Genomic DNA, 26,170 nt, shown 5'->3' with positions numbered 1-26,170 from the left:
TTTTTTTTGTCTAGTCTCGCTTGAATATAGTTCAATAATAAATAGTCTCCTGATGAGTCGTCTTTGGTGAGGATGATGAAACCCTTTGAAATGAGAAGCTTGGAGAGTGAGTGTGTATACGTCATCTCACCCTATATACTGAGACGTGGGGTATATGTTTTTTCTATTAGTCACCTTCTGACTAACCTTCAGAGGGTGAATTATGGGTATAGTTTTACATTTGAAATTAATAAAGTTTAGTTTTATCCTTTTGTCAGCAAAAATGAGGAATAACAAGAGATAACCCATTTAAGAAGATCCAATTTTGGCTAAAACTATTCTAACATTATGAACGTAAAAATTTCTTCTTCCTTATGTGACATCTCTGATGTTAATTAACAGTTGGCATCCAAGTAAAATATTTCCCACATTAAGAAAATGAAAAAAGCTTCTCCCTTGTGTGACTTCTCTGATGTCTAACAAGATGCGCTTTCCGGTTAAAACATTTCCCACATTCTGAACAGAAAAAAGGCTTCTCCCCTGTGTGGGTTCTCTGGTGGCTATCAAGATGTGCTTTCCGGTAAAAACATTTCCCACATTCTGAACATGAAAAAGGCTTCTCCCCTGTGTGACTGCTCTGATGTCTAACAAGACGCTCTTTCCGGTTAAAACATTTCCCACATTCTGAACATGAAAAAGGCTTCTCCCCTGTGTGAGATTTCTGGTGACTAACAAGATTTGATTTCTGGTTAAAACATTTCCCACATTCTGAACAGGAAAAAGCCTTCTCCCCTGTGTGAGTTTTCTGGTGACTAACAAGATGTGGTTTCTGGTTAAAACATTTTCCACATTCGGCACAGCAAAAAGGCTTCTCCCCCGTGTGACTGCTCTGATGTCTAACAAGAACCGATTTCCGGTTAAAATATTTCCCACATTCTGAACAGGAAAAAGGCTTCTCCCCCGTGTGAGTGCTCTGATGTCTAACAAGAACCGATTTCCAGTTAAAAGATTTCCCACATTCTGGACAGGAAAAAGGCTTCTCCCCTGTGTGACTTCTCTGGTGACTAACAAGAGCATTTTTCCAGTTAAAATATTTCCCACATTCTGAACATGAAAATGACTTCTTTGCTTTAGGAGAAGTTTGTTTTTTAATGCCTCTTTTGTGAGTTTGATTTTCCTTAGTAGTCGTTAAGGAGTCAGAAGATGGGACCTGTTTCAAAGGATCAGATGACAGATCTTTTCTGTGAATGGATGATGTTATATCTGGAGTAACAGCAATCTCTTCAGTTGCATCTTGTAGGACCTCAAGATCATCAGATTTAAAAACTGAAGATGTCAGCTGTCCCTCTGATCTCCTGGTACAGTCATCAGCTAAGATTAAAAAAAACAATTATTATTTTTTAATAAAATATCCTTGAGTTTTATATTTTTGAACATTTCTACCTAAACTGTCCATACAAATGGCAAGCTATGTAAAAAACTTTAATTATTTACCAAGACAATGACAGTTCACAGTCTAATAGAAAACCTTATTGGATGAACCAGTAGTGCGTGGTGTTCAACTGCTTGTTCATTCTGCCTTTCAAATATCGAATAAAAAGAAACCAATCAATGTTATGTAGGCGAAAATAATACCAATTCTCATCTCACAAAAAACAAGTCCATCATCTGTCAATGGAAAAACAGAGGTTCCCACACTATTAGTGGCTCAAAGGCTGTTGAAAAGCAACAGGGTTTCAATAAACCAATCCAGCAAAATCCACTCTCACTTCTGAGACTTGCAATGTGCTCAAACAACATTTTGTATCCTTGTATTTAGCAATATTATAATGAGAAGAATCCACTTAATTTGCTGTGTGTGTGTCTCCACAATCTGGTCACTATATGTTGGATAATAAAATGGCAAATGTGTAATTTTCACTCACCAACATCTACTGCATATTAATTTCCAGAAAGTGTCTGTGGAGTCAAAATATTCACTCCTCCTACACACGTGGTCAAAATTGTTGGTACCCCTTGTTTAATGACAGAAAATCCCACAATGGTCATAGAAATAACTTGAATCTGACAAAAGTAATAATAAATAAAAAAAATCGATGAAAATGAACAAATGAAAGTCAGACATTGCCTTTCAACCATGCTTCCACAGAATTAAAAAAATAAAGCTCATGAAATAGGCCTGGACAGAAATAATGGTACCCTTAACTTAATATTTTGTTGCACAACCTTTTGAGGCAATTACTGCAAACAAACGATTTCTGTAACTGTCAATGAGACTTCTGCACCTCTCAACAGGTATTTTGTCCCACTCCTCAACAGCAAACTGCTCCAGTTGTCTCATGTTTTAATGTTGCCTATTCCAGACGGCATGTTTCAGCTCTTTCCAAAGATACTCAATAGGATTTAAGTCAGGGCTCAAAGAAGGGCTCTTCAGAATAGTCCAATAGTCTTAGCCATTCTTGGGTGTTTTTAGCTGTGTGTTTTAGGTCATTATCCTGTTGCAATGCCCATGACCTGCGACTGTGACCAAGCTTTCTGACACTGGGCAGCACTTTTCTCTCTAGAATCCCTTGATAGTCTTGAGATTTCATTGTACCTTGCACAGATTGTAGACACCATGTGCCAGATGCAGCAAAGCAGTCCCAAAATATAACAGAGCCTCCTCCATGTTTCACAGTAGGGACTGTGTTCTTTTCTTGGTATGCTTCATTTTTCCATGTGAACATAGAGCTGATGTACCTTCCCAAAAAGTACCATTCTTGTCGCATCAGCCCGTAGGACATTCTCCCAAGCTTTGTCTCTTGTCAGCATATAGTTTGGCAAATTCCAGTCTGGCTTTTTATGATTTATTTTCAAAAATGGTGTCCTCCTTGTTCGTCTCTCATGAAGTCCACTTTGAAGCAGTATACTATAAGAAGTGTGGATTAAATCCGTGCTGCCGCAACAATAATGAGGTTCCAGTTGCTAGTAGAATTTAAACAGTGGTTTATTCAATGCGCTTCAGGACTCTTATTGTTAGGGCTAGCGGAATGCACCGAGTAAATATACATGTTTTATTCTAATTGATGCGTTCGCAGCCCGGGGTCCACCGTGCAGGAGAACCTGCTGCTAGCAAACGGCGGTACTATATGGCGGTATGAACTAGCTCTGTTATTTCACAGAGTAGCCGTGAAAGCAAAGCACTGCGCCCTGTTATACTTCACAGAGGCACAGGCTAACTACACAAATGAGAGCAGTCAGTGGTCATGCATGCACACAAAACTCCTCGCCGGAGGTGCCAGCATTCTAGGGGCTTATTTCAGCCAGGTCCCTGAATACATACAAACACAATCTCCTCGCTGGAGGTGCCAGCATTCTAGGGGCTTATTTCAGCTGGGTCCCTGAACACAATCTTACATGACCACACAGGCGCAAAGCACATAGCTTAGAAAGATACTAGCGCATGGCCGTGCGGCCATGCGAGCCTTAAATAGTTGCAGCAGGTACAGGACCTTCCTAGAAGGACCAATGAAAAGCTGCTACAGAGCCTGAGCACCTACAGGACCTTCCTGGAGGACCAATGGATTTAGCTGCAGTATCTGAACATCTGACCCTCGATCTCCACTGAGAGATCTTACTCTGGGCATGCTCAGAATGAGAAAAGCAGGACTTAGTCTTAGAAGCGTCTGCTCGCCGCTGCCCAGCACTGACTTCAATGGCAGAAGCAGGAAAAGCAGCAGTAACTCTTTGTACAGAGTCAGAACTAGCGAGATGCTGGGACCGACGTCTCTGCTGAGCAGCCTCCACTGTGGCAGGAGAAGAATGGGAGACCGCAGTGGAGATGGCCCAAGTTTCCCCCTGTGCAGAGGCAGGAACTAGACCCCTAACACTTATGGCCCCTTCTTCAGGAATTACCACATACAACATACACGGACAGTGTGCTTACAATGTTTAAGTATATGTCAAATTCAAAAAACGGCGCCAAACAATCAAATGACGTCAAAGTTCATGGAAACAGACGATTAACAAATCTTTATACCAGGGAAATTCTCATATAATCAGTCATATATATTAAAGATTACTCTGTTAGTTACGAATCTATTCTTCGTTTGCAGGGCTAAAAGAAAAAATATGAAAATGAACAAAAAAAAACACATGAAACAACTTGAGCTGAAAGGATTTAGTCAAGAACCTGTGAAGTAGAGTGTTCAAACACCAGAGTCGGCTGCGAAGAGCACAGGCTACTGAGTCTAACCATAAATGTTCAGGGATTTATTAGGTGATTAGTGTTTCCTTGTTAAGTTGAATTACCACTGTAAACTATAATTAAAATATCCTTTTTTTATTTGTCTTAAAAAAGTGTTATTAAAATATTATTATGATTAAATTGTGTGCATTGTTTAATTATTAACAATGCACGCAATTTAATCATAATAATATTTTATATTATATATATAAATATATATCCACATTGTGGCTCAGCGGCAGCCAAAATCTTCACATGCCTGCTTTCAGCTTTACCAGGTGAGAGATTTTCTTGGTGATTCCTCCATTCTTTTTGTGAGATAAGACCCTATTTGCGCTTTGTGTCTCCCTTTTCCCTTCAAATATTATTGGTCCACTTCGGCTCATAGAATGACTGATGGTGCGATCTGACACTGATGTTCCCTGAGCTTGAAGTTCACCTTTAATCTCTTTAGAATTTTTTCTGGGCTCTTTTTTACCATTCGTATTATCTGTCTCTTTGATTTGTCATCAATTTTCCTCCAACGGCCACGTCCAGGGAGGTTGGCTACAGTCCCCTGGATCTTACATTTCTGAATAATATGTGCAATTGTAATCTCATTAACATAAAGCTGCTTGGAGATGGTCTTATAACTTTTACCTTTAACATGTTTGTCTATAATTTTTTTTCTAATCTCCTGAGACCACTCTTTCTTTCGCTTCCTCTGGTCCATGTTGAGTGTGATACACACCATGTCACCAAACAGCACAGTGAGTATCTCTAGCCCTATATACAGGCCCACTTACTGATTACAGGATTGTAGACACCTGTTATGCTAATTAGTGGACAAACCTTGAGATGCGAACTCGGCTTCAGGAAAATGGCCACCGCGATCTCCATCTGCGCACACGCGGCATCCCGCGGCCATTTTCCTGAAGCCCCGGGAAGCCGAGCAGTACCATCTGCGCACGCGCGGCCTCACAAAGATGGCCGCGCCCACCGATAAACGGCTGAATAGTGTAGATTGCGCTCTTTTTCTTCAGCTGCGCAGTGGATTCGCCTGTTGGGCATGCGCAAACCACTACGCCACCAACGGAAAGATATGCAAGATCTGGGGGAAGAAACAGCGATGTCACCACGCCCATCTGACCAGACCAGCCTGATTGACAGGCGAAAACGTCGACTTTGGAAAGATATTTCAGCAGCATAGGTGGGGAATCAGGGTACACAAAATACACTATTGTAACGCGCAGCTCAGGCCCTATTTAACAGTATTTTTATCTCATACTGAAAAAACGGGGTGACAAGTTCCCTTTAAATGAGGGGTACCAACAATTTTGACCAGGTGTATATAGATTATAACCCTCAGTGAATTAATTTATAAAATGGAATCACTTTATGGGGAGTTCGACTGTTCTGGTTTTTGGTCATTTAGTTATATCAGGGCTTCTGCATATGGTGTGTCCAATCATTTCTGGGATCTGTTCCTGCTGTCCAGCTGGAGAAATCTGCTCCCTACTTCAGCCAATTGGAAAGTACCACACCCTACTAAAACTGAAAGCACATTGCCAGGATCTGCCAGATACAGCGTTGTTCTCCTCTGGTTGAGTCCTCTGTGCTCAGTTTGAGGCTTGTGTATTTGTTTACTGTTGTGATTATGGCCCGTTTACTGACTACTCTTCTGTCTCCTGATTCTGTATTCTGTCCTTCTCACATAAGTGAGGCAGGACAATCCCACCACAATCAAACTATCATACAGAATTTACAGGTAAAAAAAAAGACAAAGAATAAAAAAATATGCTACATCCCAACAACAATGTTTGTATGAAGGGAGAACTCCAACAGTAAACTGGAGTTCCATTCATTTATGGTGGACCACAGGAGCTACTAGGAGTCCTGACCAGAAGAGTAGAGAAAATAATATTGCTCCCCATTTCAGGAAAGATTGTGCAGTAATCTGAATTTCTTAGGATAGAAAACAATATAATTTATGACGTGGAGTGAATCCGTGAAACCAGGGCTCGAGCCAACACATCTCCTGCAGGTGTGAATAAATGTATAGTACAGTTATTAGCTACGCACAGCTTAGAGATATATCATGGCACTGGTGTAATGTTTTTCCTATAGTTTATCACAATCCTCCTTGAAATTAGTTTTAATACAAATTGAAAAGTCAGCATAAAGGGAAACTGTGTTGTTATTGTACAGAAATTCACACTTGGCCCTCACTGCAAATTTAATGTTGTAAATCATAAACACAAAGTTTGGCCAGAAAGACTGGAGCTGGTCTTGTAGGGACCATATGAGCACATTCAGCAGCACAGAAGTGAGAGAAGGGAGATTCATCCAATAAGATATCAGGGTTCTAGGAAGCCAACAGCATCATTACGCTCCGATTTCTGATCTTATCAGCACATTCTACGTACGCTGTTGTTTGACTTTGTAGTTTACAGATCTGAGTAACGGTCAGAGTCTTCAAATCCCAGGGGATAGGTGCATCCTCCAGCTTGTAAGTTCTATAGAAAAGGGCTGTGGTCTCAAGGCAAAATGGTGATCATGGCAATACGGCCGGACTACACCACCAATAAAGCAACCACAGCCGATGACTGAGAAGAATCTGTGACTTCTCTACATTTAGTGGTTACTACTCACCTGGGTAGTCATATGTAGGAATCTCCTCTTTACACCACTCATCACCCCTCACATATGTCTCTGTAGTATTAACATGGGTCAGATCTTCACCCTGAAACAAATATTGTAAAAGTCACAGACAGATGGAGAAGTCACATCTATGATCAACTCTAATCCTGCCATCTCCACCGTTCGCATTACACAAGTATAAAACATAGAATACTGGTGGATAAAACAAGACTGAGCACAAGACCTTCACAGCCATCTACACATCATAGGGGAGATATTATGACTAGTGTTGAGCGATACCTTCCGATATCGGGAAATATCAGATCGGATTGGATCGGATCGATACCCAAAAAATATTGGGTATCGCCGATACTGGAAACCAATGCAAGTCAATGGGACACAAATAACGGAATGAAAATAAGCCCTTTCTTTCCTTTGAACATCCAGTTCCGGAGGGGGAAAGAGTGTGGGTGGTGCGTGGGCGGAGACTGTGCATGTCTGTGTGTGCGGGCAGGGTCTGTGCGGGCCTGCCAGGGGTCTGTACGGGCCTCTCGGGGGTCTGTGCGGCCTGCCAGGGGTCTGTACGGGCCTCTCGGGGGTCTGTGTGGGCTGCCGAGGGTCTGTACGGGCCTGCGGGGGGTCTGTATGGGCCTCTCGGGGGTCTCTGTGTCTGTATGCAGGCATCATCCGATGGGACTACAAGTCCCATCGGGCTATGCCTGCTACAATGACAGTGATTGACACATTAGCCAATGACACACCCTCTCATTTAAAGATTTTTCTGTATTTTCACGACTATGAAAATTGTACATTCACAGTGAAGGCATCAAAACTATGAATTAACACATGTGGAATTACATACTTAACAAAAGAGTGTGAATCAACTGAAATTATGTCTTATATTCTAGGTTCTTCAAAGTAGCCATCTTTTGCTTTGATGACTGCTTTACACACTCTTGGCATTTTCTTGATGAGCTTCAAGAGGTACTCACCGGGAATGGTTGTCACTTCACAGGTGTGCCCTGTCAGGTTTAATAAGTGGGATTTCTTGCCTTATAAATGGGGTTGGGACCATCAGGTGTGTTGTGCAGAAGTCTGGTGGATACACAGCTGATAGTCCTACTGAATAGACTGTTAGAATTTGTATTATGGCAAGAAAAAAGCAGCTAAGTAAAGAAAAATGAGTGGCTATCATTACTTTAAGAAATGAAGGTTAGTCAGTCCGAAAAATTGGGAAAACTTTGAAAGTGTCCCCAAGTGCAGTGGCAAAAACCATCAAGCGCTACAAAGAAACTGGCTCACATGAGGACCGCCTCAGGAAGGGAAGACCAAGAGTCACTTTTGATTCTGAGGATAAGTTTATCCGAGTCAACAGCCTCAGAAATCGCAGATTAACAGCAGCTCAGATTAGAGACCAGGTCAATGCCACACAGAGTTCTAGCAGCAGACACATCTCTACAACAACTGTTAAGAGGAGACTTTGTGCAGCAGGCCTTCATGGTAAAATAGCTGCTAGGAAACGACTGCTAAGGACAGGCAACAAGCAGAAGAGACTTGTTTGGGCTAAAGAACACAAGGAATGGACATTAGACCAGTGGAAATCTGTGCTGGTCTGATGAGTCCAAATTTGAGATCTTTGGTTCCAACCAACATGTCTTTGTGCGACGCAGAAAAGGTGAACGGATGGACTCTACATGCCTGGTTCCCACCGTGAAGCATGGAGGAGGAGGAGGTGTGATGGTGTGGGGGTGCTTTGCTGGTGACACTGTTGGGTATTTATTCAAAATTGAAGGCATACTGAACCAGCATGGCTACCACAGCATCTTGCAGCGGCATGCTATTCCATCCGGTTTGCGCTTAGTTGGACCATCATTTATTTTTCAACAGCAGGACAATGACGCCAAACACACCTTCAGGCTGTATAAGGGCTATTTGACCAAGAAGGAGAGTGATGGGGTGCAACGCCAGATGACCTGGCCTCTACAGATGGTTGGGGTGAGCTGGACCGCAGAGTGAAAGCAAAAGGGCCAACAAGGGCTAAGCATCTCTGAGAACTCCTTCAAGATTGTTGGAAGACCATTCCCGGTGACTACCTCTTGAAGCTAATCAAGAGAATGCCAAGAGTGTGCAAAGCAGTCATCAAAGCAAAAGGTGGCTACTTTGAAGAACATAGAATATAAAAGACATAATTTCAGTTGTTTCACACTTTTTTGCTAAGCATATAATTTCACATGTGTTTGGGTGATGTCACTGCTCTATAGGACCTTCAGTGACACACTGACAGGAGACAATGGCTCCTGCAGTTCATCACTGAGAGGTTACTATAGTTCAGAGTCTCACTTTATGGCATTTGCTGCGTGGGAAATTTCTCACACAGCAATGCCAAAAGTGAGACTAGGGACTATTTTTTTACAGCGGAGGAGGAATACGGTGCGGAAGGATACCTTCCTCCCATCATTGTATTCCTGGAGCCCCTAGAGAGCGGTCGCATCAGCTTATGCTGCCGTTCTCCACGGGAGATCGTCGTGGGACTCGTGCGGATTTCTGCGGATCAGGGAGTATATTGTATGTTTGTTATTTTCATATTTTTTACGGATGACACTGGCTTCAGAGAACAAAGTGACAAGTAATGGTGAGTATGTACTCTATGTTATATGTACTGTATAACTATATGTATGTGTTGTATGTAATGTATGAATGTATTGTATGTAGTATGTATGTAGTATGTTGTATGTATTTAGTATGCATGTATGTATGTTGTGTGTAGTATGTATGTTGTATGTACGTAGTATGTACGTAGTATGTTGCATGTATGTTGCATGTATGTAGTATGCATGTGGAGCGCCCCCAGATGCAGGGCCGTGGGTTACTCGGTACCGGTCCTGTCTCGGTTCTAGGGTTGTTACGGTGGCTGGACCCGGTCCGTGACCCTGCTAAGGGGCGTCCAATAAAAGAGATGATAAAAATCAGCTAAGGCTTCGTGACGCCACCTGTGGTAATCGGTCAGGGTGACCGACGCTGCTTGGGGTCCACTGGGGTGATGTGATGGCAGCTAGATGGTATACCTTCCCACAGTTGAAGTATGTCCCCAGAGCATCTCAGTAGTGTAGGTGGCGATGGTGTGAGGCGCAGTCAATAACGAGGACACAGGGTTGCAGTCTCTTTACCTTTTACTGAAGGCTTCAGGATCCTCAATCCAGAGCACTGTCAACAGGGCTGTCTGAGACCGGCCGGTCCGAAGGCACATCCAGAGTTCCCTTTGCAGGTGGAAATCAGTGCCTACCACTTGTGCCTGTGTGTTGTAGTTCTTCCCTGCTGAGCATTCGGGATAGTCCTCACAACTTCTGTTCTCGTGCTTTCTATTCTCTGTCCCCCAAGTTTGTTATGGCTAGGATGCAACCGTTTGACGGGAAGGCTCGGAGCTATTCTGGGACCCTAGAGACGCCCCTCTCCACGGTTGCCCCCTATGTCTGCTTAGGTGATGTAAGGTAGACAGCCAACCTATAATTAACTGTCCTGCGGTATTTGAAGTAAGGCATAGAGTCAGTTACTTCCTCGGTGTTCCGGTCACCGGCTACGCGCCTCAGTAGGATGTTGCCGTTCTCGGGGCACGACTCCTACTGGTTCTCATTTGTGCTTGATCTCGTTTCTCACTGTCCACAATATCCTTCGCTTCGTGTCCTTTCTTTAGATGCCGCCGCAAGGTAGTGCAGGCGCGGCTCTGTAACGATCTGTCCTTGTTGCTAAGTCTCTGCCAGGTTCCCACGCCTGACAGGGACTCCCCTGAAGTCTCCCCCCCGCAACACCCCCTGCCACGGGATGTTGCCTGGGCAAAACCCAGTCAGCTTCTGTCTAACTTCCTATCCAACCCCTAGTTTTACCAGTGTGAGGAGTGGCCTAATAAATAAAACCTTTTGCTCCCCCTAGTGGCCGGAGTGTGAAGTGTAATGTGTGCTGGTGATACCTGGTCAGATGAACTCCTTTAGTGCCATCAGACGTACCATCACTCCCCTTAGTGGCAGAGCGACATTACTGCAACGACCAGGTCTCTGGGGCGCTGCACATGTAGTATGTATGTAGTATGCATGTTGTATATATGTAGTATATATGTATGTAGCATGCATGTATGTTGTATGTATGCATGTTGTATGTATGTAGTATGTATGTTGTATGTATGTAGTATGTATGTATGTAGTATGTTGTATGTATGTAGTATGTATATATGTTGCATGTATGTAGTATGTATGTAGGTATGTATGTAGTAAGTATGTTGTATGTATGTAGTATGTATTTATGTAGTATGTATGTTGCATGCATGTAGTATGTATATATGTTGCATGTATGTAGTATGTATGTAGTATGTATGTAGGCATGTATGTAGTATGTATGTTGTATGTATATAGTATATTGTATGTAGTATATATGTCTGTTTTTTTTTACATTCAACACATTAGCCAGATGATAGGACTACTACTGTCCCATCATTAGCAAATGTGTCAATCACTGTCATTGTAGCAGGCATAGCCCGATGGGACTTGTAGTCCCATCGGACGATGCCTGCACAAACACAACCCCGAGAGGCCCGCACAGACCCCCGGCAGCCCGCACAGACTCCCGGCAGCCCGCACAGACCCCCAGTAGGCCAGTACAGACCCCCGGCAGGCCCGCACAGACCCCCGGCAGCCCGCACAGACCCCCGGCAGGCCCATACAGACCCCCGGCAGGCCCATACAGACCCCTGGCAGGCCCGCACAGACCCCGCTCGCACACACGGACACTCAGTCTCCGCCCACGCACCGCCCACACTCCATTATAGTGCATCATTGCACTATGGGAACTTCCGATTCCGGTATTCGATATCGTAAAAGTATCGGGACTCAGTATCGGAACTCCGATACAGCGAATATCGGCCGATACCCGATATTTGCAGTATCGGAATGCTCAACATTACTCCTGACACCTTCTCTCCATCTACCTGATGATCCTGTGGAACATTAGGATCTTCTTGTTTACAGTCCTGTGGAAGAAGAGGACGGGGACATCTCTCTGGTGTTATTCTCTTACTGGATAGATCTGGAGGAAACACATACAGGTACTGAATTTATTCTTTACATACAGATAATTATAGTGTATTATATGTGTATTTAGTCCTGTCTATTACCTAGTAATGTGAGGGGCTGGGGAACCTCTATTATGACATCTTTGTACAGATCTTTGTGTCCTTCTAAATACTCCCACTCCTCCATGGAGAAATAGACGGCGACATCTTGACACCTTATAGAAACCTGACACATACAATGATACCGTCATACCCCCGATCCCGTCATAGCGTTACTGTATAATGTCCCAGCATTCCCAGCAGTGTCACCTCTCCAGTCAGCAGCTCAATCATCATGTAGATGAGTTCTAGGATCTTCTTGTCATTGATGTCCTCATGTATCAGGGTGTGAGGTGGAGGCCCCGTGATTGGGCTCAGGGGTCTTCCCCATCCCTCTGACACAGGATCCTGACAGCGATCACTAGAGGTCTTCTTCACTACTGTGTAATCCTGGTTATGGAGAGACACATTAATAAATCTCACTACAGACATTTCCAGAGTCCTCACCTCTCCAGTTCTGTCCATCTCTTATTCCCATAGATAAGAATGATGTAATGTGACGTCATCAGAATCTTTCACCTCTCCAGTAAGCCGGAAGAGGATCTCTAGGGTGAGGTGTAATATCCTCTCCACCATCTTGTCTCTGTCCATATCCATCTTTGATGGGTATATCAGGAAAATTCTCTTTTGTAGAAGATCTTCACTGAGAGGATCCGATATTGTAGAGACCTGAGTGAGAAGAAGATGAGCCGATGTAACCTCATAAAAATCTTGTGTAATAATACAATTACTGGAGATAATTAGGGAAACATATGAGGAGATTTATTATTTTACACTATTTTGTTTTCTTCTTTACATTTACTAATAAAACCTATATATTTTAGGCCACAGACAACAAGCAGTTTCTTCCTCGGAGTCGGCAGCTGAATACGTTTCTCATAGACTCATCTTCCATAACGCTAATTCTCGTCTCATTTTCCGACACTGGAATCGGCATTAGCAATACTGCAGGAGATATTCATTACACGTGACATGAGAAATAACTACTTCATGATGAGGACGACATCTTCATCTTCTACTACGGCTCTAGAAACATATCTGTCCAGAGTCCGTCACTGACTCTATCCCCACCGGCCGTGTATATGAACGTTTCCAGTCTTCCCCGCACTGTAATCTTCTATCACGTTAGATCTAAGGTCTGATTCACACACAGAAGTTTGAGGCTTTTATAAAAACTTTTTTTATAAGAACATCAAGACAGGAATATTTGATGCCAAAGTCTCCATGTAGGCTTCCATATATTACATGAAAAACACTAAAAAAAAGTGTGAAAATATTTAAAAAAATAATTATAGTGAAGTGTTGAGGCACCAAATAGAAAGTTTTTACCCAGGATATGGACACATTCAACAAATGTTACAACCTCCAGTATATTAAATCTTCAGGGTGGTGCATATACTTGAGACTATTTATAATCAAGACAACGGAATGAAGAAAATCAGCACTCACCCATTTTAGAAGATACTTCAGTCCTTTTTAATTTTCATTTGATTCAGGACAATGACAAAAAGTGCATCAGTGCTAGCAACGTGGCGGCAGGTGCAGTGATTTAAAAAAAAAAGACATGACGGACAATGAACGTTTCAGACTTAATTTGCGCTTCTAGTGGTCCATGTTCCACTGGTCTATGAACATGAACCAGTAGAAGAACTGAAGTATCTTCTAAAAGGGGTGAGTGATGACTTTCTCCATTCCGTTTTTCTTGAATACAAAAATAATATTGAGGCTGGTGGTACTGTGGGAACATTATACAGTGTGCTGGGATCAAAAAAGGGGCACCATACAATGAAAGTCATACAGGTTTCCTTGGTTCCCATTTTTCATAGTTGGGTCGTTTGTATGTATCAGTTGAAAAGAAACAAAACCATTGTGATTCTTATAAGGAGGCAACAGAAAAAACCCTAATATAACATTTTTATAACAACCCCACAATCTGTGATTCTTCAGGGTAAATCGCTATCTCACCATTGGATTAGAGCTGATACTATTAAGCTAAAGTGACTAAACAGACTTTCGGTCACATCCATAAAGGGGCACTTTTACGTGTTTGTCAAAACTGTCTGAGGATTATTAGAGGTGATAGTTTCCCCCAATTAGAAGGGACACCTGTGGATATTGGGGTCTTTACCTGCTGTTTTTTAACCCCTTTACCCCCAAGGGTGGTTTGCACGTTAATGACCGGGCCAATTTTTACAATTCTGACTACTGTTCCTTTATGAGATTATAACTCTGGAACGCTTCAACGGATCCCAGTGATTTTGACAACGTTTTCTCGTAACATATTGTACATCATGATAGTGGTAAAATTTATTTGATATTACCTGTGTTTATTTGTAAAAAAATGGAAATTTGGCAAAAATTTTAAAAATTTTGCAATTTTCCAACTTTGAACTTTTATGCCCTTAAATCACAGAGCTATGTCACACAAAATACTTAATAAGTAACATTTCCCACATGTCTACTTTATATCAGCACAATTTTAGAACCAAAATTTCTTTTGTTAGGGATGTTTAAGGGTTAAAAGTTGATCAACAATTTCTCATATTTACACCATTTTTTTTTTAGGGACTATATCACATTTGAAGTCACTTTGAGGGGTTTATATGATAGAAAATACCCAAGTGTGATGCCATTCTAAAAACTGCACCCCTCAAGGTGCTCAAAACCACATTCAAGAAGTTTATTAAACCTTCAGGAATTTTGGGAATGTTTTAAAAAAAAATGAACATTTAACTTTTTTTTCACAAAAAATTTATTTAGCTCCAATTTGTTTTATTTTACCAAGGGTAACAGGAGAAATTGGTCCCCAAAAGTTGTTGTACAATTTGTTTTGAGCATGTTGATACCCCCTATGTGTGGGTAAACCACTGTTTGGGCGCATGGCAGAGCTCAGAAGGGAAGGAGCGCCATTTGACTTTTCAATGCAAAATTGACTGGAATTGAGATATGACGCCATGTCTCGATTGGAGAGCCCCTGATGTGCCTAAATATTGCAAGCCGTGAAAAACTATTTTTTTAGCCCCCAGTTTTGTATTTTCCCAATGGTAACAGGAGAAATTGGACCCCAAAAGTTGTTGTCCAATTTGTCCTGAGTACGCTGATACCCCATATGTGGAAGAAAACTACTGTTTGGATGCATGGCAGAGCTTGGAAGGAAAGGCGCGCAGTTTGGAATGCAGACTTAGATGGAATGGTCTGCAGGCGTCACATTGCGTTTGCAGAGCCCCTGATGTACCTAAACAGTAGAAACCCCCCACAAGTGACCCCGTATTGGAAACTAGACCCCCAAGGAACTTATCTAGATGTGTTGTGACAACTTTGAACCCCCAAGTGTTTCACTACACTTTATAGCGCAGAGCCGTGAAAACAAAAATTCTTTTTTTCCCCAAAAATTATTTTTTAGCCCACAGTTTTGTATTTTCCCAAGGGTAACAGGAGAAACTGGACCCCAAAAGTTGTTGTCCAATTTGTCCTGAGTACACTGATATCCCATATGTGGGGGGGGGGGAAGGGAACCACCGTTTGGGCGCATGGCAGAGCTCGGAAGGGAAGGAGCACTATTTGGAATGCAGACTTAGATGGAATGGTCTGCAGGCATCACATTGCGTTTGCAGAGCCCCTAATGAACCTAAACAGTAGAAACCCCCCACAAGTGACCCCATATTGGAAGCTAAACCCCACAGGATCTTATCTAGATGTGTTGTGACAACTTTGAACCCCCAAGTGTTTCACTACACTTTATAGCGCAGAGACGTGAAAATAAAAAATCATTTTTTTCCCACAAAAATTATTTTTAGCCCCCCCAATTTTTATTTTCCCAAGGGTAACCAGAGAAATTGGACCTCTAAAGTTGCTGTTCAATTTGTCCTGAGTATGCTGATACCCCATATGTTGGGGTAAACCCCTGTTTTGGCGCACGGGAGAGCTCAGAAGGGAAGGAGCACTGTTTTACTTTTTCAACGCAGAATTGGCTGGAATTGAGATCGGACGCCATGTCGCATTTGGAGAGCCCCTGATGTGCCTAAACAGTGGAAACTCACCAATTCAAACTGAAACCCTAACCCAAACATGCCCCTAACGCTAATCCCAACCCTAAGCATAACCCTAACCACACCCCTAACCCGAACATGCCTCTAACTGTTATGATCTGGTGGCTTTGGAGCAGCATGAGACGTACTCTGGAGAAGGTGGTCCCTGTACTGACCGCAAACCCTGAACTTAGCAGCGCAACTAGAAGTAGCCGTGGGGGGTACCTAACTCTCCCTAGACCTCTCGACACAGCCTAAGAAACTAACTACCCCTAAAGACAGAAACAGGAAACCTATCTTGCCTCAGAGAAAATCCCCAAAGGACAGACAGCCCCCCACAAAGATTAACTGTGAGAGGAGAGGGAAAAAAACACACGCAGACATGAAATCAGGATTTAGCATAGGAGGCCATACTAGCTAAATAGAAAGAATAGAACAGAGTACTATGCGGTCAGTATTAAAACACTAGAAAATATCCACCACAGAAAATACAAAACACCACATCTGACTAAAGACATGGAGGGTATATCTGCATCTCCAGAGACACAGCAAGGCTGCAAAAAATACTTCCCAGACAAAGCTGGACAAGACAAAACATGAAAATGCACAGAACTATAAGGTCCACAGCAGGTGGACAGCAAAAACAAAGCCAGGACTTATCTTTGAAGAAAAGCACAGCGAACAGGAGAGACCAGAAGGGATGTGAATCCTCCAAATACAATGGCCAACTGGCAGGGACTAAAGAGTCCTGCAAAGCTATATACCCCAGTCAGTTTTGCAATTAGTAGATACACCTGTCCAATCCTGCAGTCCAGGCACAACTGCATTACCCTCTACAACCATAGGAGGGAGCCCAAAAGCTGAATTCAAAACAGTACCCCCCACCTTGAGGAGGGTTCACCGAACCCTCACCAGAGCCCCCAGGCCGATCAGGATGAGCCCGATGAAAGGTACGAACCAAATCAGCGGCATGGACATCAGAGGCAGAAACCCAAGAATTATCCTCCTGGCCATAACCCTTCCATTTGACAAGGTACTGAAGCTTCCGCCTCGAAAAACGAGAATCCAAAATCTTCTCAACAACATATTCCAACTCCCCATCGACCAACACAGGGGCCGGAGGATCAACAGAGGGAACAACGGGCTCCACATATTTCCGCAACAAAGATCTATGGAAGACATTATGAATAGCAAAAGAGGCCGGAAGCGCCAGGCGAAAGGACACAGGATTAATAATCTCAGAAATCCTATAAGGACCAATAAATCGAGGCTTAAACTTAGGGGAAGAAACCTTCATAGGAACATGACGGGAAGATAACCAAATCAGATCCCCAACCCGAAGCCGGGAACCAACACACCGATGACGGTTAGCAAAACGTTGAGCCTCCTCCTGAGACAGCACCAAATTGTCCACCACATGAGCCCAAATCTGCTACAACCTGTCGACCAGAGAATCCACACCAGGAAGGTCAGAAGGCTCAACCTGCCCAGAAGAAAAACGAGGATGAAAACCAAAATTACAAAAAAAAGGCGAAACCAAAGTAGCCGAACTAGCCCGATTATTAAGGGCAAACTCGGCCAATGGCAAAAAAGCCACCCAATCATCCTGATCAGCAGACACAAAGCATCTCAAATAGGTCTCCAAGGTCTGATTAGTTCGCTCAGTCGTCTGGCCATTTGTCTGAGGATGAAATGCAGAAGAAAAAGACAAATCAATGCCCAGCTTGGCACAAAAGGCCCGCCAAAACCTAGAAGCAAACTGGGAACCTCTGTCGGACACAATATTCTCCGGAATACCATGCAAACGTACCACATGCTGAAAAAACAACGGAACCAAATCAGAAGAAGGCAATTTAGGCAAAGGCACCAAATGAACCATCTTAGAAAATCGGTCACAGACAACCCAGATAACCGACATTCTTTGGGAAACAGGAAGATCGGAAATAAAATCCATAGAAATATGTGTCCAGGGCCTCTCGGGGACCGGTAATGGCAAAAGCAACCCGCTAGCGCGGGAACAGCAAGGCTTAGCCCGCGCACAAATCCCACAGGACTGCACAAAAGAACGCACATCCCGCGACAAAGAAGGCCACCAAAAGGACCTACCAACCAAATCTCTGGTACCAAAAATCCCAGGATGGCCAGCCAACACAGAACAATGAACCTCAGAAATCACTTTACTAGTCCATCTATCAGGAACAAACAGTTTCCCCACTGGACAGCGGTCAGGTTTATTAGCCTGAAATTCCTGAAGAATCCGTCGTAAATCAGGGGAAATGGCAGAAAGGACCACCCCTTCCTTCAGAATGCCGAACGGCTCAAGAACCTCAGGGAAAAAAGGAAAAAAACTCCTAGAGAGGGCATCCGCCTTAACATTCTTAGTACCAGGAATGTACGAGACCACAAAACCAAAACGGGAGAAAAACAGGGACCATCGAGCCTGTCTAGGATTCAGCCGTTTGGCAGACTCGAGGTAAATTAGATTCTTATGATCGGTCAGGACCACAATACGTTGCTTGGCCCCCTCAAGCCAATGTCGCCACTCCTCAAATGCCCACTTCATAGCCAACAACTCCCGATTGCCGACATCATAATTGCGTTCCGCAGGCGAAAACTTCCGAGAAAAGAAGGCACACGGTTTCATCAAGGACCCATCAGAATTCCTCTGAGACAAAACGGCCCCTGCCCCAATCTCATACTCGTCAACCTCAACCTGAAATGGAAGAGAAACATCTGGCTGACGCAACACAGGGGCAGAAGTAAATCGGCGTTTAAGCTCCTGAAAGGCAGAAACAGCCGTGGAGGACCAATTCGTCACATCAGCGCCTTTCTTTGTCAAATCGGTCAGAGGTTTAACCACACTGGAGAAGTTGGCAATGAAAAGACGATAAAAATGAGCAAAGCCCAAGAATTTCTGAAGGCTCTTCACAGATGTGGGCTGTTGTGAATTCTGTTGTCAAGCTCCCTCCTGTGGTCATGAATGGTACTTCGGCTGGTTCTGTCCATGGGCTTCCTCTGGTGGTTGTGAGTGGGGCTGCGGCTTCTGAGTTTCCTTCCACAGGTGACGAGGTTAATTCGTTAGCTGGCTGCTCTATTTAACTCCACTTAGATCTTTGCTCCATGCCACCTGTCAATGTTCCAGTATTGGTCTGTTCGCTCCTGGATCGTTCTTGTGACCTGTCTTCTCCAGCAGAAGCTAAGTTCCTGCTTATTTTTCTCTTGTTTGCTATTTTTCTGTCCAGCTTGCTATTTTGATTTTTGTCTTGCTTGCTGGAAGCTCTGGGACGCAGAGGGAGCGCCTCCGCACCGTGAGTCGGTGCGGAAGGTCTTTTGCGCCCTCTGCGTGGTTTTTTTGTAGTTTTTGTGCTGACCGCAAAGTCACCTTTCCTATCCTCTGTCAGTTCAGTAAGTCGGGCCTCTCTTTGCTAAATCTATTTCATCTCTGTGTTTGTGATTTTCATCTTTACTCACAGTCATTATATGTGGGGGGCTGCCTTTTCCTTTGGGGAATTTCTCTGAGGCAAGGTAGGCTTATTTTTCTATCTTTAGGGCTAGCTAGTTCCTTAGGCTTTGACGAGTTGCATAGGGAGCGTTAGGAGCAATCCACGGCTATTTCTGGTGTGTGTGATAGGATAAGGGATTGCGGTCAGCAGAGTTCCCACGTCCCAGAGCTTGTCCTGTATTATTAGTAACTATCAGGTCATTCCATGTGCTCTTAACCACCAGGTCCATTATTGTCCTAACCACCAGGTCATAACAGTACAGGTGGCCCAAAGTATTAATGCATCTCAATAGAGGGATAAGAGAAGTTCTGAGACCATTTTTTTTTTCTTTGCACTGTGTTTTGCCTTTCTTTTCCCCTAGCCCTCTGGGTGGTTCAGGATACAGCTGTAGAGATGGACATTCAAGGTCTGTCCTCTTGGACGGATAATCTCACTGCAAGTGTACAAAACATTCAAGATTTTGTGGTTCAGAATCCGATGTCAGAGCCTAAGATTCCAATTCCTGATTTGTTTTTTGGGGATAGATCTAAGTTTCTGAATTTTAAAAATAATTGTAAATTGTTTCTTGCTTTGAAACCTCGCTCCTCAGGTGACCCTGTTCAACAAGTGAAAATCATTATTTCTTTGTTACGTGGCGACGCTCAAGACTGGGCATTTTCCCTTGCGCCAGGAGATCCGGCATTGCGTGATGTTGATGCGTTTTTTCTGGCGCTTGGATTGCTTTATGATGAACCAAATTCAGTGGATCAGGCAGAGAAAATCTTGCTGGCTCTGTGTCAGGGTCAGGATGAGGTAGAGATATATTGTCAGAAGTTTAGGAAGTGGTCTGTACTCACTCAGTGGAATGAGTGCGCCCTGGCAGCAATTTTCAGAAAGGGTCTCTCTGAAGCCCTTAAGGATGTCTTGGTGGGATTTCCCATGCCTGTTGGTCTGAATGAGTCTATGTCTTTAGCCATTCAGATCGATCGACGCTTGCGTGAGCGTAAAGCTGTGCACCATTTGGTGGTATTATCTGAGCATAGACCTGAGCCTATGCAATGTGATAGGACTTTGACCAGAGCTGAACGGCAAGAACACAGACGTCGGAATGGGCTGTTTTTTGTTATGAAAGGCAATTCAGAATCACAATGGACATGGAGGTCAGAGCACATACAGTGAACTGACAATAACCCAAAATAATAGAACGAGCTCTGAGACGTGGGAACTCTGCAGACCGCAATCCCTAAGCCTATCAAACCACACTAAAGGTAGCCGTGGAGCGCTCCTGACCAGAACCTAGGCGCCTCGTCACAGCCTGAGAAACTAGCTAGTCCTGAAGATAGAAAAATAAGCCTACCTTGCCTCAGAGAAATTCCCCAAAGGAAAAGGCAGCCCCCCACATATAATGACTGTGAGTAAGATGAAAACACAAACATAGAGATGAAACAGATTTAGCAAAGTGAGGCCCGACTAGCTGAACAGAACGAGGATAGGGAAGATAACTTTGCGGTCAGCACAAAAACCTATAAATAACCACGCAGAGGGGACAAAAAGACCCTCCGCACCGACTAACGGTACGGAGGTGGTCCCTCTGCGTCTCAGAGCTTCCAGCAGGCAAGAAAAACCAATAAAGCAAGCTGGACTGAAAAATAGCAACAAAATAACAATAGCAAAACTTAGCTTTGCAGAGCAGCAGGCCACAGGAACGATCCAGGGAAAAAAACAAGTCCTACACTGGAACATTGACAGGAAGCATGGATCAAAGCATCAGGTGGAGTTAAGTAGAGAAGAAGCTAACGAGCTCACCAGATCACCTGAGGGAGGAAACTCAGAAGCTGCAGTACCACTTTCCTCCACAAACGGAAGATCCCAGAGAGAATCAGCCGAAGTACCACTTGTGACCACAGGAGTGAACTCTGCCACAGAATTCACAACAGTACCCCCCCCTTGAGGAGGGGTCACCGAACCCTCACCAGAGCCCCCAGGCCGACCAGGATGAGCCACATGAAAGGCACGAACAAGATCGGGAGCATGGACATCAAAGGCAAAAACCCAGGAATTATCTTCCTGAGCATAGCCCTTCCATTTAACCAGATACTGGAGTTTCCGTCTTGAAACACGAGAATCCAAAATCTTCTCCACAATATACTCCAATTCCCCCTCCACCAAAACCGGGGCAGGAGGCTCAACAGATGGAACCATAGGTGCCACGTATCTCCGCAACAATGACCTATGGAATATGTTATGTATGGAAAAAGAATCTGGAAGGGTCAGACGAAAAGACACAGGATTAAGAACCTCAGAAATCCTATACGGACCAATAAAACGAGGTTTAAACTTAGGAGAGGAAACCTTCATAGGAATATGACGAGAAGATAACCAAACCAGATCCCCAACACGAAGTCGGGGACCCACACGGCGTCTGCGATTAGCGAAAAGTTGAGCCCTCTCCTGTGACAAGGCCAAATTGTCCATTACCTGAGTCCAAATCTGCTGCAACCTGTCCACCACAGTATCCACACCAGGACAGTCCGAAGACTCAACCTGTCCAGAAGAGAAACGAGGATGGAACCCAGAATTGCAGAAAAACGGTGAAACCAAGGTAGCCGAGCTGGCCCGATTATTAAGGGCAAACTCAGCCAAAGGCAAAAAGGACACCCAGTCATCCTGATCAGCAGAAACAAAGCACCTCAGATATGTTTCCAAGGTCTGATTGGTTCGCTCGGTCTGGCCATTAGTCTGAGGATGGAAAGCCAAGGAAAAAGACAAGTCAATGCCCATCCTACCACAAAAGTCTCGCCAAAACCTCGAAACAAACTGGGAACCTCTGTCAGAAACCATATTCTCTGGAATGCCATGCAAACGAACCACATGCTGGAAGAACAAAGGCACCAAATCAGAGGAGGAAGGCAATTTAGACAAGGGTACCAGATGGACCATCTTAGAAAAGCGATCACAGACCACCCAAATGACCAACATCTTTTGAGAAACGGGAAGGTTAGAAATAAAATCCATAGAGATATGTGTCCAAGGCCTCTTCGGGACCGGCAAGGGCAAAAGCAACCCACTGGCACGAGAACAGCAGGGCTTAGCCCGAGCACAAATCCCACAGGACTGCACAAAAGCACGCACATCCCGCGACAGAGAAGGCCACCAAAAGGATCTAGCCACTAAATCTCTGGTACCAAAGATTCCAGGTTGACCAGCCAACACCGAACAATGAAGTTCAGAGATAACTCTATTCGTCTACCTATCAGGGACAAACAGTTTCTCCGCTGGGCAACGATCAGGTTTATTAGCCTGAAATTTTTGCAGCACCCGCCGCAAATCAGGGGAGATGGCAGACACAATTACTCCTTCCTTGAGGATACCCGCCGGCTCAGACAAACCCGGAGAGTCGGGTACAAAACTCCTAGACAGAGCATCCGCCTTCACATTTTTAGAGCCCGGAAGGTACGAAATCACAAAGTCAAAACGGGCAAAAAACAACGACCAACGAGCTTGTCTAAGATTCAAGCGCTTGGCAGACTCGAGATAAGTCAAGTTCTTATGATCAGTCAATACCACCACGCGATGCTTAGCTCCTTCAAGCCAATGACGCCACTCCTCGAATGCCCACTTCATGGCCAGCAACTCTCGGTTGCCCACATCATAATTTCGCTCAGCAGGAGAAAACTTCCTGGAAAAGAAAGCGCATGGTTTTATCACTGAGCAACCAGAACCTCTCTGTGACAAAACAGCCCCTGCTCCAATCTCAGAAGCATCAACCTCGACCTGGAACGGAAGAGAAACATCTGGTTGACACAACACAGGGGCAGAAGAAAAACGATGCTTCAACTCTTGAAAAGCTTCCACAGCAGCAGAAGACCAATTGACCACATCAGCACCCTTCTTGGTCAAATCGGTCAATGGTTTAGCAATACTAGAAAAATTGCAGATGAAGCGACGATAAAAATTAGCAAAGCCCAGGAACTTTTGCAGACTTTTCAGAGATGTCGGCTGAGTCCAATCCTGGATGGCTTGGACCTTAACAGGATCCATCTCGATAGTAGAAGGGGAAAAGATGAACCCCAAAAATGAAACCTTCTGCACACCAAAGAGACCCTTTGATCCCTTCACAAACAAAGAATTAGCACGCAGGACCTGAAAAACCGTTCTGACCTGCTTCACATGAGACTCCCAATCATCCGAGAAGATCAAAATGTCATCCAAGTAAACAATCAGGAATTTATCCAGGTACTCTCGGAAGATGTCATGCATAAAGGACTGAAACACTGATGGAGCATTGGCAAGTCCGAACGGCATCACGAGATACTCAAAATGACCCTCGGGCGTATTAAATGCAGTTTTCCATTCATCGCCTTGCTTAATTCGCACCAGATTATACGCACCACGAAGATCTATCTTTGTGAACCAACTAGCCCCCTTAATCCGAGCAAACAGATCAGATAACAATGGCAAGGGGTACTGAAATTTAACCGTGATCTTATTAAGAAGGCGGTAATCTATACAAGGTCTCAGCGAACCATCCTTCTTGGCTACAAAAAAGAACCCTGCTCCTAATGGCGACGATGACGGGCGAATATGCCCCTTCTCCAGGGATTCCTTCACATAACTGCGCATAGCGGTGTGTTCAGGCACGGACAAATTAAACAATCGACCTTTTGGGAATTTACTACCAGGAATCAAATTGATAGCACAATCACAATCCCTATGCGGAGGTAGGGTATTGGACTTGGGCTCAACAAATACATCCCGGTAATCAGACAAGAACTCTGGGACCTCAGAAGGGGTGGATGACGAAATTGACAGAAATGGAACATCACCATGTACCCCCTGACAACCCCAGCTGAACACCGACATGGATTTCCAATCTAATACTGGATTATGGGCTTGTAGGCATGGCAACCCCAACACGACTACATCATGCAGATTATGCAACACCAGAAAGCGAATAACCTCCTGATGTGCAGGAGCCATGCACATGGTCAGCTGGGTCCAATATTGAGGCTTATTCTTGGCCAAAGGCGTAGCATCAATTCCTCTCAATGGAATAGGACACTGCAAGGGCTCCAAGAAAAACCCACAACGCTTAGCATATTCCAAGTCCATCAAATTCAGGGCAGCGCCTGAATCCACAAATGCCATGACAGAATACGATGACAAAGAGCAGATCAAGGTAACGGACAGAAGAAATTTTGACTGTACAGTACCAATGGTGGCAGACCTAGCGAACCGCTTAGTGCGCTTAGGACAATCAGAGATAGCATGAGTGGAATCCCCACAGTAGAAACACAGACCATTCAGACGTCTATGTTCTTGCCGTTCAACTCTGGTCAAAGTCCTATCACACTGCATAGGCTCAGGTTTAAGCTCAGGTAATACCGCCAAATGGTGCACAGATTTACGCTCACGCAAGCATCGACCGATCTGAATGGCCAAAGACATAGACTCATTCAAACCAGCAGGCATAGGAAATCCCACCATGACATCCTTAAGGGCTTCAGAGAGACCCTTTCTGAATATTGCTGCCAGCGCAGATTCATTCCATTGAGTGAGCACTGACCACTTTCTAAATTTCTGACAATATACCTCTATCTCATCCTGAGCCTGACAAAGAGCCAGCAAATTTGTTTCTGCCTGATCCACTGAATTAGGCTCATCGTACAGCAACCCAAGCGCCAGGAAAAACGCATCGATATTACTCAATGCAGGATCTCCTGACGCAAGAGAAAACGCCCAGTCCTGAGGATCGCCGCGCAAAAAAGAATTGACGATCCTAACCTGTTGAATTGGGTCACCAGAAGAGCGAGGTTTCAAAGCCAGAAATAGTTTACAATTATTTTTGAAACTCAGAAATTTAGTTCTATCTCCAAAAAACAAATCTGGAATAGGAATTCTCGGTTCTAGCAAAGAATTCTGAACCACAAAATCTTGAATATTTTGAACTCTTGCCGTGAGCTGATCCACACATGAAGACAGACCTTTAATGTCCATTGCTACACCTGTGTCCTGAACCACCCAAATGTCTAGGGGAAAAAAAAGACAAAACACAGTGCAAAGAAAAAAAAATGGTCTCAGAACTTCTTTTTTCCCTCTATTGAGAATCATTAGCACTTTTGGCTTCCTGTACTGTTATGAAAGGCAATTCAGAATCACAATGGACATGGAGGTCAGAGCACATACAGTGATCTGACAATAACCCAAAATAATAGAACGAGCTCTGAGACGTGGGAACTCTGCAGACCGCAATCCCTAAGCCTATCAAACCACACTAAAGGTAGCCGTGGAGCGCTCCTGACCAGAACCTAGGCGCCTCGTCACAGCCTGAGAAACTAGCTAGTCCTGAAGATAGAAAAATAAGCCTACCTTGCCTCAGAGAAATTCCCCAAAGGAAAAGGCAGCCCCCCACATATAATGACTGTGAGTAAGATGAAAACACAAACATAGAGATGAAACAGATTTAGCAAAGTGAGGCCCGACTAGCTGAACAGAACGAGGATAGGGAAGATAACTTTGCGGTCAGCACAAAAACCTATAAATAACCACGCAGAGGGGACAAAAAGACCCTCCGCACCGACTAACGGTACGGAGGTGGTCCCTCTGTGTCTCAGAGCTTCCAGCAGGCAAGAAAAACCAATAAAGCAAGCTGGACTGAAAAATAGCAACAAAATAACAA

The 26,170-nt window shown here is 44.0% G+C and overlaps 1 protein-coding gene across 1 annotated transcript in view; it reads right to left on the bottom strand.

Moving 5' to 3' along the window:
* Window positions 1-209: 209 nt before the first annotated feature.
* The window catches only part of LOC138663623 (oocyte zinc finger protein XlCOF8.4-like), a 63,690-nt gene continuing 37,729 nt past the window's right edge, over window positions 210-26,170 (bottom strand). The window contains exons 2-7 of the mRNA XM_069749899.1: window positions 12,501-12,650; window positions 12,192-12,371; window positions 11,985-12,108; window positions 11,799-11,896; window positions 6,836-6,926; window positions 210-1,350 (exon numbers count right to left, since the gene is read on the bottom strand). Of these exons, the coding sequence (XP_069606000.1) occupies window positions 410-1,350; window positions 6,836-6,926; window positions 11,799-11,896; window positions 11,985-12,108; window positions 12,192-12,371; window positions 12,501-12,578 (1,512 nt within the window). The 5' untranslated portion in view covers window positions 12,579-12,650 and the 3' untranslated portion in view covers window positions 210-409. The remainder of the gene's footprint in view (window positions 1,351-6,835; window positions 6,927-11,798; window positions 11,897-11,984; window positions 12,109-12,191; window positions 12,372-12,500; window positions 12,651-26,170) is intronic.

The sequence above is a fragment of the Ranitomeya imitator genome, chromosome 2 (genome assembly GCF_032444005.1).
Source record: "Ranitomeya imitator isolate aRanImi1 chromosome 2, aRanImi1.pri, whole genome shotgun sequence".
Taxonomy (NCBI): domain Eukaryota; kingdom Metazoa; phylum Chordata; class Amphibia; order Anura; family Dendrobatidae; genus Ranitomeya; species Ranitomeya imitator.
This window is presented reverse-complemented; position numbering and strand designations above follow the sequence as displayed.